General features: G+C 33.0%; 3 protein-coding genes across 7 annotated transcripts; 1 reads left to right on the forward strand and 2 right to left on the reverse strand.

Moving 5' to 3' along the window:
- The first annotated feature begins 305 nt into the window (after positions 1 to 305).
- LOC103868042 (serine/threonine-protein phosphatase PP1) lies at positions 306 to 2,599 on the forward strand. The gene is made up of 4 exons (XM_009146132.3): positions 306 to 683; positions 1,111 to 1,670; positions 1,774 to 1,998; positions 2,309 to 2,599. Exons 1-3 carry the CDS (start codon positions 500 to 502, stop codon positions 1,945 to 1,947), a joined length of 918 nt encoding a protein of 305 aa, XP_009144380.2. The 5' UTR covers positions 306 to 499; the 3' UTR covers positions 1,948 to 1,998; positions 2,309 to 2,599.
- Positions 2,600 to 3,556: 957 nt separating this feature from the next.
- LOC103868043 (probable protein phosphatase 2C 24) lies at positions 3,557 to 8,119 on the reverse strand. The gene is made up of 4 exons (XM_009146134.3): positions 5,674 to 8,119; positions 5,256 to 5,576; positions 4,330 to 4,779; positions 3,557 to 3,769 (listed from the first exon to the last, which is right to left on the reverse strand). The coding sequence occupies exons 1-3, from the start codon at positions 6,019 to 6,021 to the stop codon at positions 4,348 to 4,350; spliced, it is 1,101 nt and encodes a 366-aa protein (XP_009144382.1). The 5' UTR covers positions 6,022 to 8,119; the 3' UTR covers positions 3,557 to 3,769; positions 4,330 to 4,347.
- Positions 8,120 to 14,239: 6,120 nt separating this feature from the next.
- LOC103868044 (tropinone reductase homolog At2g29330) lies at positions 14,240 to 18,451 on the reverse strand. 5 transcript variants are annotated; one of them, XM_033291250.1, is made up of 5 exons: positions 18,227 to 18,306; positions 15,274 to 15,481; positions 14,973 to 15,189; positions 14,767 to 14,873; positions 14,240 to 14,665 (listed from the first exon to the last, which is right to left on the reverse strand). In XM_033291250.1, exons 1-5 carry the CDS (start codon positions 18,289 to 18,291, stop codon positions 14,474 to 14,476), a joined length of 789 nt encoding a protein of 262 aa, XP_033147141.1. In that variant the 5' UTR covers positions 18,292 to 18,306; the 3' UTR covers positions 14,240 to 14,473. The 5 variants fall into 5 exon arrangements, with proteins under 5 accessions (XP_033147141.1, XP_009144383.1, XP_009144384.1 ...); XM_009146135.3 differs by lacking the exon at positions 18,227 to 18,306 and adding an exon at positions 15,553 to 15,778; XM_009146136.3 differs by lacking the exon at positions 18,227 to 18,306 and adding an exon at positions 15,536 to 15,606.
- Positions 18,452 to 19,279: the final 828 nt, after the last annotated feature.

Here is a 19,279-nt window from a genome sequence, read left to right on the forward strand (position 1 = left end):
CTGATTAACAATGTTCTTATAAGATTGTTTAATAGATTTCTTATAAACCAAAAGATGTTCGACTGTATTCATTCGCTTTTGATTTACCATCTACATCGCTTACAACGATTTCACAAAGACTCCTCACAATCCTACACACTTTTATCATTCAAAGGATTACTAGAAAGGTGAAAGCAAAGTCATGAAAATTTCCGTAATTGACTGAACCTTCTAGAATAAAGCCCAATTATTAGGCCCATTAGAAGTTCGGAAGAGGCCCATTAGGTGGACTGAAAAAACACTCGTCTCGTAATAACAAGGGAAGAGTGTCGCAATCAATAACTACACAAAAAAGGACCAATGAAATCAATCTGACAGAGCCGGTCGTCTCTTCTTGTCTCCCTCTCCTCCTCGCAAGCTCCACAACGCCGAAGGCAAAGAGCTTCACACTTGAAATCTCCGCTCGTTTTAATCGGAGAAGCCGGAGAAGCCGGCGCCGGAGCAGGAGCAGACGAGAGCGATGGAACCGGCGGTGCTCGACGATATAATCCGGCGATTGGTTGAGTTTCGGAACACGAGGCCTGGATCGGGGAAACAAGTTCACCTCAGCGAAGGTGAAATCCGACAGCTCTGTGCCGTCTCTAAAGACATCTTTCTCCAACAGCCCATTCTCCTCGAACTCGAAGCTCCCATCAAGATCTGCGGTCTGATTCTTCCCTCTCTAATTATTTTTAATTTTTGTTCTCTTTCTGTTCTGTTGTTATTTTGTAAGGAAATGGTTTGAAGTAGACTGATTTTTTTGGTTTTTAATTGTTAGTGCATGTTGATGTAACAATTGGTAGTTTTTAAGTTGTAATTTCGAGCGTTAATGTTGTTTTGGCCCTTTTAAGTGAGTCAATAAATTGGTGAAAAATGGTATTTTGAGTTCAGAACTCTAAAATTCAAGCGAATGGGTGGTAAAATGTGGAGTTTTAACGTGAAGTTTAGTAGTTATGTTATATAAGACTTAAACAGGATTAAGAGTTTTCACATGTTCTTTTGAGGTTCGTTTTTTGTATATATGTTAACTAGTTTAAGTTACTGAGTTTTGATTGGTTCTCATGATATAGAGTTCTGTCTTTACTTTTACAGGTGATATTCATGGGCAGTACTCAGACCTATTGAGGCTCTTTGAGTACGGAGGTTTCCCTCCCGACGCCAATTATCTCTTCTTAGGTGACTACGTCGACCGCGGCAAGCAAAGCCTTGAAACCATATGCCTTCTCCTAGCTTACAAAATCAAGTACCCTGAGAACTTCTTCTTGCTGAGAGGCAACCATGAGTGCGCCTCCATCAACCGTATCTACGGATTCTACGACGAGTGCAAACGCAGGTTCAACGTCAGGCTCTGGAAAATATTCACGGATTGCTTTAACTGTCTTCCCGTGGCCGCCTTGATCGACGATAGGATACTGTGTATGCACGGCGGGATCTCCCCGGAGCTGACGAGCTTGGACCAGATCAGGAGCATTTCGCGTCCCTTGGATATTCCTGACTCGGGTTTGGTGTGTGATCTACTTTGGTCGGATCCTAGCGGAGACGTCAAAGGCTGGGGAGCGAACGACCGTGGGGTTTCGTATACTTTTGGAGCTGACACGGTTGCGGAGTTTTTGCAGAAGAATGATATGGACCTTATCTGTCGTGCCCACCAGGTCTTTCTTTAACTCGTGTTATCTCTTGTCTTTTAGTTACAAAACTGTGCTAGCTTGATCTGAGTGTGTTTTTGTGCTCTCGTGTGTGTGTGTTTTATTTTAGGTTGTTGAAGATGGGTATGAGTTCTTTGCGGAAAGACAGGTTGTTACTGTGTTTTCAGCTCCCAACTATTGCGGAGAGTTTGATAATGCTGGCGCGATGATGAGCATTGATGAGAGCTTGATGTGCTCCTTCCAGATTCTAAAGCCGTCTGATAAGAGATCCCCATTTCAATGACAACAATTATCCAGTCACCACCATGCTTCAAATTAACAACACTCCAAAAAGGTAAAACGGTTTTACTTGTTATAGTGAACCTCCTTCTACATATCCTGCTTCAGGTTTAGCCAGTTCACAGTATTTGGCTCTTGGTTTTCTGCAGTTTATATTTTTGCTTTAGGATAGTGAAACTAATGGCAAAAATGAAATATTTTTGAAGTCTAACCTACCTTTTATGGTGTTATCGCATACATTTTGCTCATGTTGATTATAATTTGATAGGAGGGACAAGTATTTAAATGCAAATACATTAAGAGTTGCTCACACTATTCATGATGTAGCTCTCAGCTTTTGATTTTATGTTTTGGTATTTCTGCAGCTGAGGAGCTAGAGCCAGAATTTAATGGCGAAGATAGGCACATTGTGTAGCAAACACGGAGACGGTCTCGAAACAGAGTAACAACTCAGGTCTCTGCTGTGATGTGTGTGTTTTTTATATCTTCGTTCTACTAGATTCTCATTTGTACCCTCTCTTATTTTTTTATGAAAACACCCAAAAACTAGTCTTAGTTTCTTCATCATAGCTCCCAGATTCTTGTATGATAATAACAAAACCACAAACCCATAAATTATCGCCAGCTTTTGCGGGTACTATTCACCAGCTTTTTCACATATGATGTTAAATGAAAAAAAAAACTGTGCAACTGAGGGTTAACAATGAAAAGAATTTGTGTGCTGGAAAGAAGACAGGGATCTAACCAATAAAAAAAAATTGTATCAGACAGAAACAACCAAACCCAAACTCCAGATTCCTCTTGTGACTGTATCTCTCTCGCACAAACCTTTAGTGCTGCAAGTTTTTGTTATCATATCCCAAGCAGCCCCTCTAATTTTCTTCCTTTGTATTGGCGGGTAAGATCAAACCTATCGCTTCCTTGAAAGAGAAACACCTTAAATCTATCAGAATAGTTTTGCTTACAGTGCTGACTACCATCATCGATTACTCTACTCATCAACTCTTTGCTTACATGGGCTGGTAGATATCTCAACTCTGTTTCTTACGTAATTGACTTGCAGCACCAACCCATGGACATGTAAACATGTTTGTTTATATTACTTCAGGATCTTTGGCACGATCAAGGATTAGAAAAAAGCTGAAGGCCCAAATCAGGTTTCAAGAGAAAGGTCTCACTCTCAAATACTCTCCCTTCTTCTGTTTTGCCTCTTAATGTTAAAATCTTAAGTCATAACAATATCATTTGCACCAGCCAAAGCTGTTGGTCTCTGATAATCTAAAGCCAATTTCATGTTTGAATCTTCCTTACCGTTTGTCTTAATCATTAGTTACATCTACTGGTCGTAATTGCATTTAGTCGTCTATAATATCCAATCTCATGTATTTACATCTACTGGTCGTAATTGCATTTAGTCGTCTATAATATCCAATCTCATGTATTTGCCTTGCGGCACAGAGACAGCACCTCTTGCATGTATTTAAAATCCTAAAAAGTATAACTCCATTCCTTGTGTATGCTCTTTGTAGTTTTTTTTCTTGATAAAAATTCTTGCAGCTCTCTTTAATATCAAAATGTTTTTTGCATGTATAACTTAAATTAATTATAATCCGTGTGAGAAACATTTGATTTTCTTCAATTTAATTACTATTACACGAAAGACTTTCAGGAATGAGAAGAAAAAGCTACTCATCCCTATAAACTATTAACCCTTTTGCCACAAAACCGGGTTAAATTGTTTGTTGTATACCATCACTCATTCCAAGAACAACCAAAAAGAACTGAAAAAAGGGAAGTTAACTTAAAACTGCTGTCTTTGATGGGAGCAGAACCGTGCGAACATCTATGGTTGCCCTAAGCGAATCATAAAAATTTCAACAATAAGAATAAAAATAGATATTTTAATAGAAAAGAACATATGAAATAATTAAACTAATAAACAAAACCGTAATTATATAACAAGATTTTTTATATTTATTAAAAATATTTATCAAATATTTATCATTAAATTTTCTAATTAATTTTAAGATAAAATTATTAAATTACTCAATGTTTTATGCCATAATCAAACAAAGATAAAATTTGACCAACTTTAGCTTTAGTATTTCAAAAATACATTAAGACCTATAATCACTAATATCTAATTATATTAGTTCGTTAACAGTTGTTTACATTGTTTGTTACTTAGGAAATCCATGTATTCCTTAATAGGCTCATGTTTTTAATCTAAATTATTATAGTAATTGCGTTGTATACACTCAAATTCTAATGGTTGTATTATGAATGGTAATAGTGAACAGATGATGCCCTTGGATCTTTATTTATTTTTTGCTGCCATAAGCGAAGGTTTCTTTTTTCACCACTGTCGCACGGCACTGGATGGGAGTGTCAAGTAGTAAAAGGATTAGTGTCCAGTGACGTGTCCTTTCCTTCTGAGATCAATCACAACGACACTCACGTTGTCACTACTGTGTCTCGCTAACGCCAGCTTCGTCAGCAATACTGACGCTTCCATGCACGCTTTGTCCGAGATCGTCTCCACCGCTTGTTCCGGAGTACCTCGCCGTCTCCGACCACCACTGAGACACATACGCGCCACCGAGCAGGCTGTCTCGTTTGACACAACGTCCCATAAACCGTCGCTGGCTAGAATAAGGCAGTCATCGTCCGTCCTGTCTGTTACCGTTACCTCCGGTTCACAAGTCACGTAAGGTTTCAGATAGTTGTCTCCTATGGCTCGTGACATTGCTAAGACTCCTAGAACTCTCGGACAGTCCCAGTATATGACTCGTCCTCCAGCTCCTTCGATTCGGTCCAACTCGTCTGGACGGTCAGGCTGTGTTTCATACAAACTTTTGAGTCAAATCTACAATTCTGATTATTACCAAAACACACGAAAGTACAAAACAGAGCTTTCCAAGTGATCTATGTTATTTGTTAAAAAAAAAGGGTGATCTATGTTCAGTGTGGATCTTAAGATTTATAAATATTTTAAAAAATCATTTTAATAACTTTTCTTATATATAATTTAGAGATCACAAAATTTATAAACGTTACTCTTTAACATTTAGGAATCAGATAAATATATTTCATTAGGTTTAACCCATTACGTAGACATTGGCTTGTATCGCTAACAAAAACAAAATGAAGAAACATGACTTGGATATTCACTAGGGATCAGTGTTCGAATCTTCCTACTGCAGTATTAGTATTATTTGGTTACCCTAGATACCTTCAGTCACAAGAAAGATTAGATTCTTGGCATGTCTCAAGATTAGTCTCATGTAAAGACAGAAATAGAAAGATAGTAACCTTGTGATCTGTCGATAGAGGGAATGGTTTTCCATTCCGGCAGAGAACTGCTCTGGAATCGCCGCAGTTAGCGACGACGATCTTATCCTGCGTAATGATAGACACGACGGCGGTTGATCCGACCGCATCACAATCCGGCGTCTGAAGCTCGCACTTACAGTTCGCACTCACGACTGATTCACTCAACAACACAACCTCTTTATCCATGCGAGTGAAGCTACGCTCCATCGTGTTTCTCCACTCGTCCTCCTCTTCTTCCCTATCAGAGTTTAGCTCCTCTTGCACGAGCTTGTGAAGTCTCTCCCTACACCTGGCTGCAACCTGAATAACAAAACGGCGTCGTATGAACTACAACTCAATATAATTTTTGTGAGTTCCATACAAGTTTGGAGAAGAAACAAGAAAGACAACGACGTACGTGGGAACAACCATGACCGTCGTAGACACCGAAGTAGTGTTGAGGATACTCCGAATGAGAAGAAAACGAAGGATGAATCGCCACCGCATCTTCCATCTCTCTTCTTCTACCGCACACCGAAGAAACGCCGTATCTCGGACTTGCCTCCGTCACCGGAGACTCATCGGAGACGTTCTCATTTCTCACCGTTAAAGCCTCCAGTTTATTACGCTTAAAGTTTTTCTTCTCCCATTCTTCTTGCATCGCCACCGTCTTATCCATCGGAAACCTCTGCCTCCTCCCTGAATGTAACGGTCTTGATTCATACGCCGACGCATCGGTCAAAACTTCGTAACATATATCTGCCATATGTTCGATCTTTTTTTCTTTTCAAATCAAGAAGAACAAGAAACTGTTTCTCCGATGAACAAATAAAAAGTTGAATGCTGTTTAGGTTACTTGCACGTTAAGAAAGACTAGGAAACGAATCAATTGAACACAATAATATTGTTACTACTACACGTTGCTCCACTCTACCTCATTTATACACAGCTCTACCTCATAAACTACTTTCAATTTTGGTTTACTTTTTAAGAACGTCACGTACTTAATGTTTTAATCTGGACCGTCGATACATAGAGTACGGTTATTAAAAAATAAGCCACGTAAGCGTCACGAACTAGTGCGAGACTCGTGGTCCAATGAAAATAGGACAGGAAGGTTTAAAGCAAGTTCCTTTCGCGCCACGACTGGTGCTGGTTCTTCGCTTCAAGAATAGCTTTTCCCCAAATACATCTTTTGTATACTGTATTTTAATACCTAAAATGAATTTCACTACGTTAAACTTCGTATTTGATTACCATTTAAGTTTAAATTTCTATATAAATTATGTTTACCAATCAATACCTAACAGTGCCGATGATGTTTGTGTTTTCTCGTAGGCAGTAGACACGTAAACAAAGAAAACCTTAATATATATAAAGATAACCTTGTATCAATTATTATTGTCTTCATAGACCAGTGGATCATTGGAAATTTAATATTTCGGACAGTTAATCAACTTTGTTGTGATGGCACTATGAGCAATTTTAAAATATCGAAAAATCTAATTTGAAAATGTGTTTTTGGTCCACACGTCGTCGAGATGAAGTTGGCTTGAGAGAGAAAATGTTAAGCTTTATACAGTTTGAATTCTCATTGTTCTCCTCTAGAGCTAATGATTTTATCATTTACATTTTTAATGGATATGAATGATTCAGTGACAACTCAATACAGCAAATACACCCACACAAAAAACATGTGTTCTTGGGTTCACGTACCGGTTCACCGACCAATAGAAATTAAATATTTTATATTTAATATCTTTAAAAAAAAATTATCAATTTATATTATAATTTTAAAATGAAAATATAAAAAAAATACTAGTTACAAAAAAAAATTAAAATATTTTTAACGCCATCAGCAAAACATTAAACTCTAAATCTTAAATCATAAATCTTTAAGAGGTTGATTGTTTGTAGATTCTAGAGTAGTTTTTAGTTTTAGTTTTTCTAAAATCTAGTTTTCACCCAATCAAGATTTGAGTAAAGTAGATTTCCTATTTTATAGGGAATCCAGATTTTCAACTCTTTAACCATTTTGTACATAAAAACTAGAATCCACATTTTATGGGTTTTCCCAAGTCTTGCGACAGTTTTCATCATTTTGCAATACATTAGTTATTTTATATATAAAAGAATCACATCTAAAATAAAAAAAAAACATCAACAAATGGTTTAAATCCATGATATATAACTAATATTTTGTATCACGAATCCCAAAGAAAAGTTAATTAAATTTGTTAGTTATAAATATTATATATTTATTACCTCTAAATTTAATTTTTATTTTAAACCCCAAGGAAAATTTAATTAAATCTTCTTATAATATTTTAATTATGAAAATTTTATACACTTCTAAAAAATATATTTAAAATCTGGTTTGGTTTATTTTTTAAAAAAGTAACTTTTTTCTGTGGTAATATTTAGTACTATTTATAATTGTATAGTAAATAATATGTTATTATTAATAGTTTTATTTTGTTAATTTTTAATCTTTTGCAGAAAATATTAATTTTATAAAAACAATATCTACTTTGTAAAAGCTACATTTATCCTAAAACACATGAATAAAAAATTGTTTTAGGTAGATTAATTTTATAATTATTTAAATAATAATTTATACTATAAAATTTACATTAAGTTAAATTTGTTAGCTATAGTTATTATACATTTATTACATAATATTTTTTTATTTAAAAACTAACTATTAGTTTTTATGTTAAAATATTTGAATAACATAAATATGTATTTTTACCATTTTTTAAAATATAACTATTTTAATTTTATTTCACAATGATAATGTTATTTTTTTGTTTTAAAATATTTTTTTAAAAAAAATTATGTATGCTTTGATGATAGTATTTTATTTTTTATTCTTCAATAATAGATATTTTACTATTTATAATATTTAAAATTTATTTTCTTTTAAAAGCAAAAACCAGAAACTAAAAACCAAAATCAAAAACCACCAATCAAGTTTTTCAAAAAACCAAAATCTACTGCAAAATCAAAAATCAAAAACTAAAAACCAAAAACCAAAATCCAAAAACCAAAATCTATAATCTAACAAAACAATCATCACCTAAGTAAACCCTAAAACTTTGAGTAAACCAAAGACCCTTAGATAAATACTAAACCATAAATAAATAATACTAAATTTTAAAAACACTAAACCCAAGGGTTTAAGGATTAGGATTACGGGTTTTTAAGATTTAGTATTTTTGATTTAGAGTTTAGGATTTTATCTAAGGGTTTATGGTTTACCCAAAGATTTAGAGTTTAGGATTTTAGTGTTTAGAGTTTAGGTTTTAGGTTTTAGAATTTAGTGTTTTGCTGACGGCGTTAAAAGTATTTTTTATTTTTTGCGACTAGTACTATTTTTATTTATTTTTACTTTTTTAATTTTAAAACCATGTTATAAATTGGTAATATTTTGTTTTCTTTTTTAAAGATACTTAATATAAAATAAGTAATTCATATTGGTTGGTGAATCTATAAGTTCACCCTAGAGGTAGAGCTGGGTTGCGGGTCAAATCCGCCCTGCTGACCCGCCAACCCCCGGATAAACTGATTTTTTTTACTTAAAAAATTTGACCCGCTTGACCCGCAAGAAGAAAATATGAAATCCGCACCCGCTCCGCTAAAACCCGCGGGTGATCCGCTAGACCCGCGGATAATATTAATAATATTAAAAATTATTAATTTAAATATTTTTTTATTAAAATAACAATAAAATTTAATATTTTAAATATTTTTTATTAAAAATAACAATAAAATTTAATATTTTAAATATTTTTTATTAAAAATAATAAATATTAATCTATTTATAATTAAAATTAAATTATTTTTAAAAAATTTTCTATTTAAAAATAATATTTTCAAAAAAAATCTTTTTTTTTTAGTTTTTGCGGGTTGGCGGATACCCGCACTGAATTTTGGCTGACCCGCACCTGCCCCACATAAAAATCACTCAACCCGCACCCGCACCTGCGAACCAAATTTTTCAAATTACTCGATCCACACCCGCCCCGCAGCGGATCAAATGGAGCGGGGCCCACGGATAATGATTCATATTCCCAGCACTACCTAGAGGGTGAACCCAAGAATAACTCTACAAAAAAAAAGACTTTTTCTTGTGTACACCTTAGTGAACCTCTAACTCACCAACCAATATGATTGAATTATTTTATATCGAATCTTTTAAAAATGAAAACAAAATATAGTCAAATTATATTATTTTTTAAAGTAAAAAAATAAATAAAAATAGTAATAATTATTAAAAAAATATTAAAAAATAATATTTTTAACATCATCACAAAACACTAAATCCTAAACCCTAAATCTTAAACCTTTGGATAAACCCTAAACCCTTCGATAAATCTTAAACTTTAAATCAAAAACACTAAACACTAAAAGACTCAAAAGTTTAAGATTTAGGGTTTAGTGTGTTTATTTAGAGCTTGATTGTTTTCAGTTGCTGAAATGGTTTCTGGCTTTTGTTTTTGAAAAATCACTTTTTTGCCAATCAAGATTTTGGAAAAAAATAATTCCTTAAAATTTAGGGAAACTAGTTTTTTTAAAGTTACCACCTATTTATATACAAAAACCAAAAGCTGTGTTTTCTTAGATTATGGCCAACGTTCTTTTATTTTAAATTATTTTATTTTAAAATATTTTATTTTAAATTTTTCCTTTTATATTTATTCCATGTTTATCTCCTATTTCTACTCCCACACATTTGTTTCACCGTCATGTTATCAGTTAAACTATGCAATAGAGCACTAAAATGAAAGAAATTAATAATAAAATTTAAAATAACTCAGAATGCAAATGGTGGATGATTATATTCATGTAGTTTCGAGTTCCACAAAAATATTCTTTAAAAATTAAGTTATTGGAGTTTTATTTAGCTAAATTAGTTTTATAATTATTTAATTAATATTTCATACTATAAAATTAATTATAACTGTTAATTATAACTGTTATACATTTAATAGATTCATTCTAAAAAAATAGATAGTCATTCTATTTTTACCATATTTTAAAATTTTAAATATTTTTTTTTTAATTTTGTTTTACTATATTAGCTATTTATTGTGTATTGTTCTGAAGATATAGAATTAAAGTTATTTTAAAATATAGCTATTAGTTTTTATTCTATAATATATTTTAAAAACTTTTAATATAAGTTTATTTATTTTAGTGATAATAAAAACAATTAATGGTGTCTAGAAGAAAGATTTTATATTATACATATTTTAATTCAAAAAACAAAAACCAAAATCTAATGTCACCAATCAAGCTTTTTGAAAAAAAACTAAAATCTACAGAAAAATCAAAAACTAAAAACTAAAAACTAAAACCAAAATCTAAAGACTAAAAACCAAAAACCAAAAACTAAAATCTAAAAACTATGCAAACAATCATCACCTTAGAGTTTAGGATTTATGCAAGGGTTTAGGGTTTACCTAAAAGTTTAGGGTTTAGTGTGATGTTAAAAAAAAAAAATTAAAAATAATATGTTTTGTAACTACTATTATTTTTTTATTTTTTTTATTTTAAAAACATAATGTAACTTGACAATATTTTGTTTCATTTTCTAAAAGATATCGAATATAAAATAACAAAATCATATTGGTTGGTGAACTTCTAGGTTCACCATACGTGGTGAACTTCTAGGTTCACCATACGTGGTGAACTCAAGAATACTCCAAAAAAAAAGAACAATAAATAGTTACAAAATATTTTTATCACCAAATTACATAGTTTAGTTAAAAGAACAAAAATGTACAGAATATTTTGTTTACATGCCTTAGATTTCGAGTTTTAAACAAGGAAGCATAATGTATTTAAGGCAAAGCGAAGCCCCGCAGGAAGGATATTTTCGAGTCTTTAGAATTTAGTGGCACCTCCGTCGACGCAAATGTGTTGACCTGTTATATATGAAGCCGCATGAAAAGAGATGCCACAAGCGATGAGACTTCGTTTGCTTCCCTAAAAACATCTCCAATGAGACACAAAAATGTCCTTTATATTCTATATTAAAATAGATTAACTTTATTATAGAATTGAATTTACTTCAATGGTTCACTCTATAAGACCATCTTCAAAGGAACACTATTATATCTTCTATATTTTACACTAAAATAGAGTATCTCTATTATAAAGTTAGATTTGCTACAATGTTTCACTCCGTAATAGAGTGAAATATAGAGGGATGTTGTTTTTTTTTCTATATTTGGAATAAAAAAACAAGATTCTTCTATATTTCACTCCATTATAGAGTAATTCTATTATAGAGTAAACCACTGGAGCAAATTCAACTCTATAATAGAGTTATTCTTAGTTTAGTGTAAAATATAGAGAAAAAAATAGTGTTCCATTAGAGATGCTATAATAGAGTTACTCTATAAGACCATCTCCAATGGTTTATTCTATTTTTTCTTCTAAAATAAAGTTACTCTATAATAGAGTTGGACGTTGCTCCAATGGTATTTTATTTTAGAGTAAAAAATAGAGTATGAACAAAAAGTAAAGAAATTACTCTATATATAGAGTAAAAAATAGATTTACACTATTATAGAGTAGAAAACATAGTATCATTGGAGCATTTTTTATTCTAAACTCTATTTTAGAGGATAAAATAGAGTGAAATTGAAGATGCCCTAATAGAATGAAATATAGAGTAATATTTTTTTACTCTATATTTGAAGTCAAAAAGCAAGATTACTCTATATTTTATTCTATTATAGAGTGAACATTGGAATAAATCCAACTCTTTAATAGAGTTACTTTATTTTAGTATGAAATATATATAGAGATAATTTTTGTGTCCCATCGGAGATGGTCTAACACGTCTCATCGGTGTTTTACTCTCCACTTCTTTTTTTTTTATCCAAACTCTCCACTTTTTATTTACTATCCTAGTATCGCAGAGATTTTCATGTAAAGTAATCAAAATTCACTTAGTGTCCTAGTATCGGAGAGATTTTTCATGTAAAGTAATCAAAATTCACTTAGTACGAAAAATCAACCAAAACCTTCTTATAAAACATAGTAAAAATAATATCTTACATTGCGATCAACCATCGACATCCTAAGTTAACCCTTATGTTGCCACTTTCCCACTCACAATCTATATATAAGTTTCTAGTCAGCTGATTCATAGCTCCTGGAATGTATCCAAAGATTATGTTTTCTTTTGATTACCCTAACATTTCTGAATATCGTTAGGGGTTTTCATAGGTTTTAATTAATGGAGAGTTTTTTTGGATTAGGGTTAATTACGTATATCGTTTTTTACTATCATAACATCTCAAAAATGAGACACATTTTTTACATCAGAAACACACAAAACAGATTATAATTCAATGTGTAAACATGTTTTTATACCCAACTTATTCACAAAAGTGTATCATTCAAATCAAGCTTTATATGTAGTTATTTAGAGTCTGGGATGGAGATCACTAATCATATACTACTAGGTTTGAAAGTCCAGTAAAGAAGCTTCTCTACAAATTTTTGTCAGTATGCCTCTCTGTATTAAAGCAAGAAAACTGAAAGAACCAGAACTCCGGGTGATCATCCAAAGGTTTGACACAAGAAGACCACTAGTGATGCATGCATAAGGTCGGTTTGAGTTTTTGGAGACCAAAAAATACTTTAGAATAAAGCTTAATAACAATAATTTTTTAACAAATTGGAGGCATATATATATGTCAATGACCGGATGCAAAATTCATTTGATTTTCTAGTACGACCAAGTACTGGAGTTCTACCGAAAGACGAACCCGATTCCGCTGGTTCAACCGGTCACAAGAGAAGTCATACCTAGGCCTGGGGCTTTTTTCTTTTTTTTTTCCTGATAATTTTGGTGTGATTTCAAAGGCTTTCTAGGTCAAGGACTAATCACCAAAAGACCTATAAAAACCTAAGTTTTTTTACCACTTAAGACGTCTATGGGTGGCCAAAGAGAATCGAACCCAGGACAGAAGCTCTAGCTGTAACCTCTTTACCACTAGGCCAAGACCATAGGCATGGGCATTCGGATCGGATCCTTTCGGGTCCGGATCTTTCAGGTCTAAGAGTTTAGGACCCGATAGGGTAATTTTAAATTTTCGGTTCTGGATCGATTCGTATCGTGCCGGTCCGGGTCGGGTCGGGTCTTAAATAGTTAGACCCATTTGGGTAACTAGAATTTATCGGTTTGGATTCGGTTCGGTTTCGGGTCAGGTTCGGTTCGGGTTCGATTTAAAAAAGATCTAAAAATACAAAAAAATATCTGAAAATATTTATATATCCGAAAATATTCGAAAATTTATCCAAAATTTGTGTTTTTATTATATTAAAATGTGTATATATATTAAACTATGCGAGATACAACAACAATTTGTTGTCTCCTAATGGTTGACCTCCATGTTCTCTAGACGAATAATCCGTCTTTGATTCCCCCTTCATGCATTTTATTTAATTTGCATTATTAATTCGAGTACCCATCGGATTTGGGTCGGGTCGGATCCAAGATCCGCGGGTCCTCTGCAACAAGACCCGATAGAGTAATTTGATCGGGTCGGTTCCTATCCGAACTGGGTTTTTTCGAGTCGATTTTGGATCGGATCTTCGGATCCAGGTAAAATACCCAGGCCTACAAGACCACTTGGTTCCTGGCTCATTATTTTCATGGGCCCTATATATTAAGTTACGTCAAAGAACAACTAAAATAGTTATGCAAAAAGGTCCTAATTTTGTTGGTAAATGCTCCAAAATCTAACCAACAAATTGTAAAAAATATTGGACCCAGTGCACCTCTTGCACATGCCAAGAGCCAGGCCTGGTCATACCTTGAAAACTCCATCTTTTAACCATTTTTTGTTTGCATGTGATTAGTAATTACCAGAAATGCCACAGATTATAGATATACAATGAATGATTAAGTTGGTATTTGTGGTTGTAATTAAAAGAGAAGATGATTTAAACATGTAAACAAATGGTAGTCCAGATAATTTGAAACAAAAGAAGACGAAAAAATAACAAGCATCAATACATCTTAAATAAGATTGTACATTTAAGATGTATTAACTTTGGAAGTAGCTTTCAAGTCTCAACAATGAAAGTAAGAACTCATTTATTATGACAAACTGACAAAACGGGACAATGAGATTTTTATAGAGAGAGAACTCTGAGAACTGAAGGCAAACAGATAAAACGCGACAAGGTCATTTTTAAGCATGTGGTTGATAGGAGAAACCGTTAACCGTAAGGCCTCCATCAACACAAATAGTTTGACCTGTGATATAGGAAGCTGCAGGTAGACACAAGAATGCCACTAGTGATGCAACTTCATTCAGCTCACCAGCGCGCCCAAGTGGAGTTCTTCGGCATAATTCTTCATTGAACTTGACGTCATCAAGATACTTTAAAACACACAATTAAAAGATGATTAGAAGAATTGAGGTTGTTACATTCGTACACACACATTACACATAATATGTAAAAAACTGTTTTATTTACTGACAGATTGAGACAGAGGAGTCTTGATAACATTAGGTGCAACAGCATTGGCTCTTATGCCGTCTTTTGCCCATTCACATGCCAGATTTCTTGCTAGCTGATTCAGAGCTCCTATAATAAACTTTGTCTTACGATTTGTGGAATCAACAAAATAAAAGTTAAACTAGCGATAATTAGCTAGTATTGCCTCTATAATTGTATTTTGGTTACCTTTTGTTAAGTTATAAATGGATCCAGCGGTAAATGATAAAATGCCTGTAATAGAGGACATGAAGATGATACTTCCATAGCCTGAAGCCTTTAGTAGAGGATGTGAAAGCTGACAAAAATTGAAAGCAGGTTCCAAGTTTGTTGAGATGTGGAAATCAAAATCCTCTTTCGCATATTCTAACGTTCGCTTTCCACGAAGTACTCCCACATTGTTCAACTAAGTTGAACAGAATGAGAATATTTTTCAGTTTTCGTTAAACGGATATGCTTTGTTGTTTCAAGATTAAGATCATTTACTTACAAGAATGTTGAGCTTGCCATCGAACAGCGAGGAGACAGATTGTATTAATGATTCTCTCTCGGAAAGAGAGGTAACATCACAGACTGAGCCACTCACGTGAAACCCTTTATTTTCCCATTCGCTTAAGCTTTGATTAAGAATAACTTCAGATATGTCGCAAACATGGATTTTAGCTCCAAATCTAGCTAACTCCTCTACTATGGCATACCTAAACATTCAACAAGCATAGACTACTTAAAATCTTGACCATTCAAGATGATACAGAGAAGAAAGACGAACCCGATTCCGCTGGCTCCACCGGTTACAAGGGCAGTCATACCTTGAAGACTCCATCGCTTATCCATGTTTTTGAGTGTGACTAGCAATGGCCAGACATGGCATGTGTTATAGCGTGGATCAGATAAGTTTGAATGAATGAGTACGTTTGGATGTGTGGTGGAAATGTTATCTGAGAGAGCATGGCAATAATGTCTGTGCACGTTGTCCCATCACCCATGCAAAAACATACTGATAATGGTCAAAATTGTCGACTAAAACAAATTTAGGACAATTCCTCAAATAGCCATTTAAGTTTTTGTCACAAAAATAGTATTTAAAAAAGAAAATGACCAAAATAGTTCATTTTTATTTTGAAATTTTTATTTTTAATTTTTATTGTTTAAAATTTAAAATCTTATCCTCAAAACTCTACCCTTTAACTCTAAACCCTAAATTTAGATTAGTTAGCCCTAGAATAAAAACACATTTTTATTTTTTAATAAAATTTATTTTGGTCATTTTTTTCATTGAAACTATTTTTGTAACAAAAACTTATAAGGACTATTCTAAAAAATTTCTCAACAAATTTTCTCATTTGTCGTTTTCGCCTTGACGGAAAACGAAACCAGAAGTTAGAACAAAGTTTGCTTCATCATTGCACATTTTATAACTATGTGAGTTAGATGAAATCAAAACAATTTTGATATTGAAATTTTATTCACTTGAAACCAAACAGCATATAATAATAATTGTCTATCAAGTCAGCTCAATTTTCTCTACCTCTCTTTCGTGCACTAGTTTGCATAATAATTGGCTTGAATCAATTTCGGTTGCAGCAACTGTTCCTTGCATATGAGGAGGATTCTAGTGTCAAACTACTGGAGTTCTTCACTTTGGCTTTATTAACGATCGAAAGCAAAATTTTAAAACAAAACATAGGCTTTAATTGGTGACATGTAATATTAGATCTGAGTTATGATAAAAGTTATGGTTTGATGTAGTTTGCAGTAAAAACTTTGTGGTAAAAACCAAAACACAAATCGACTTAAGGGTAATCATAGACTAAAGCAAATAAACTGCTGACCCTAATAGAGAACCCAACATCAAAAGAAAAAAAGAGAGAAAAAGGCTAAAGGAAGGAATTTTGAGACTGGTTAGTGAAAGTTACAAATGCTCTCTAATTTCAAAATGGTCTTTGAGCATTTCTCTTAATCGTGTTTATATGCTTTTTTTTTTTTTTTTTGAAACACTGCTTAACTGCGGAGTTCTGATGGGATCCAGTGCATTAGTGCTGGTATGATCGCACCCTTCTTAAATCGTGTTTATATGCTTATTATTGATTATTTGGAGACTAATTTATCATTTTAAGGCTCTATTCTTTAACTTAGAAGCAATTACAAACTACTTGGATATCAATAATGATGGGGAACTACATGAGTTTCTTCATTTTGGGTTTTATTAATGATCAAAAGAAAAGTTAAAAACAAAACATAAAGTAAAGCACGAATACACTGCCAACCCAAATACAGAACCCAACACCAGAAGAAAATAGGCTTGTACGCTGCATCACCACCACGCAACTCTCAGCTCAAGCATGTGGTTGATAGGAGAAGCCATTGACCGTGAGACCTCCATCAACACAAATGCTCTGACCAGTAATATATGAAGCCGCAGGTAGACACAAGAATGCCACAAGTGATGCAACCTCTTCTGGTTCTCCAGGGCGACCAAGTGGAGTTCTAGTGGACAAACTCTTGTTAAAACCAGCGTCATCAAGAAACTGATTATTCACAAGATTTAGAAACAAGAATGAGAAAAGTGCGTGACGTTAATTGGAAGGAGAAAAATAAAGTTGGAATGTGTCATTCATTACAGGTTGAGCCAGAGCAGTGTAGATAAAATTGGGAGCAACAGCGTTGGCTCTTATTCCATCTTTGGCCCATTCACAAGCCAGATTTCTTGCTAGTTGATTCAAAGCTCCTGCACAAAACAAGAATGATAGAAATTAACCTTTTCTTTTTACCAAAAAAATTTGAAATTCTCCTATATTGCGTCTAGTAATACTATGTACCTTTGGTTAAACCATACATGGATCCACAATCAATTGAAACAACCCCTGCAACTGAAGAAATGAAGACAATGCTTCCAGATCCTGAAGCTTTTAGAAAAGGATGTGAAAGCTGGCTAAGATGATAAGCAGACTCCAAGTTTGTTGAGATATGAAAGGAGAAATCATCTTCCAGATATTCAGTTGTTGGTTTTACACGAGCTGAGCCAACGTTGTTCACCTATGTAGAACGAAAACAAAAAGAAGAGTAACAAAAATCCTATTGTACAAAATTTTGTTTTCCGAAAAGAATATCCTTCGTTACTTGAAACTTAAATTTGACTTACAAGAATGTTGAGCTTGCCGTTGAACATAGTTGAGACGGTTTGTATGAGTTTTTCTCTCTCGGAACGACATGATACATCACAGACCGAACCACTCACTTGAAACCCTTTCTTCTTCCATTCACATAAACTCTGATTGAGCAGAGTTTCGGATAGATCACATGCATGAACTTTACACCCAAAGCCGGCTAGTTCCTCTACTATGGCATGCCTAAAATATTAACGACAAAAAAAAAGAGATATATTAAATAAAAGCAGAAAACTAGCTAAATTTTGATATAAGCTAGAGAGTAGAAAGACTAACCCGATTCCGCTGGCTCCACCCGTTACAAGAGCCGTCATACCTTTGAGACTCCATCTTTTATCCATTTTTTTTTTGTTTATGACTGGCAGAGACAAGAGATACCACATAAATATAGTTATATAACATATTATCTAGTCAAAGTAAATCAAATAATACAAGATGCGTTTCCTAATTAGCAATAGGGCCTATTGTTGACCACGGAACACACAGAACAGAACATGTGAAGCAGCTTTTTTAGACCACATGTTAATAGGATTGAAAATTCAGTAAGGAAGTTGCTCTACAAAAAGTCAGTGAAATTTTGTGTAGCATGCCCTCTCTATTCCGAAGCAAAGAAACTGATGTACAAATTATATATATATTTTTTAACTAATATCAAACTAGAACTCTTTAACGAAAACTATTTGAAGAATTTATATTCTGAATATCACTTTTCTTCAAAAAACAATTATGAAAAAACAATTATCAAAAAACAATAATCTTCTCTTTGAAAATAAAATATCACTTTCAGAATTTTTTTGGAGGGTTTCTTCTTCTAAATGAAAGACAAAGCAAATCCAAACAATGTTCATTTTGAATATTTATACCAAAACGGATTTGATCAACATATTAAATATATTCTCTGACGTATGCATTTTTTATCCAAAAAACTTCTTTATGACCAAAAACTTTATGATCTTATGAAATGTTACATGAATATACTTTGTGCTTACATATATGTGATTCTTATGTAGAAATAATGCACTACTATTCTGACACGCCCTTAAAAAAGACGGATATTTTTTTTTGTTTTACATTTTTTAGAAATTTAATTTTTATATTTGTGTTTTTAGTTATATTTGTGTTTTTTGTATAATATTCTCTTAAATGATTAATAATAGGTTTTAATAATTGTATTAAAATAGTTGGACTACTCTATATCAATAGGTCATGTTCATGTTTTAAATGAGTATAATATATATTAGATTTTGACTCGCACTTCAAAAACACGGGTTTTTCTAGAATATAAACAAAATTTGATATGAATTAGTATTTGAGAATTGTTATACAGTA

This window comes from Brassica rapa, chromosome A05 (assembly GCF_000309985.2).
Source record: "Brassica rapa cultivar Chiifu-401-42 chromosome A05, CAAS_Brap_v3.01, whole genome shotgun sequence".
Classification (NCBI taxonomy): domain Eukaryota; kingdom Viridiplantae; phylum Streptophyta; class Magnoliopsida; order Brassicales; family Brassicaceae; genus Brassica; species Brassica rapa.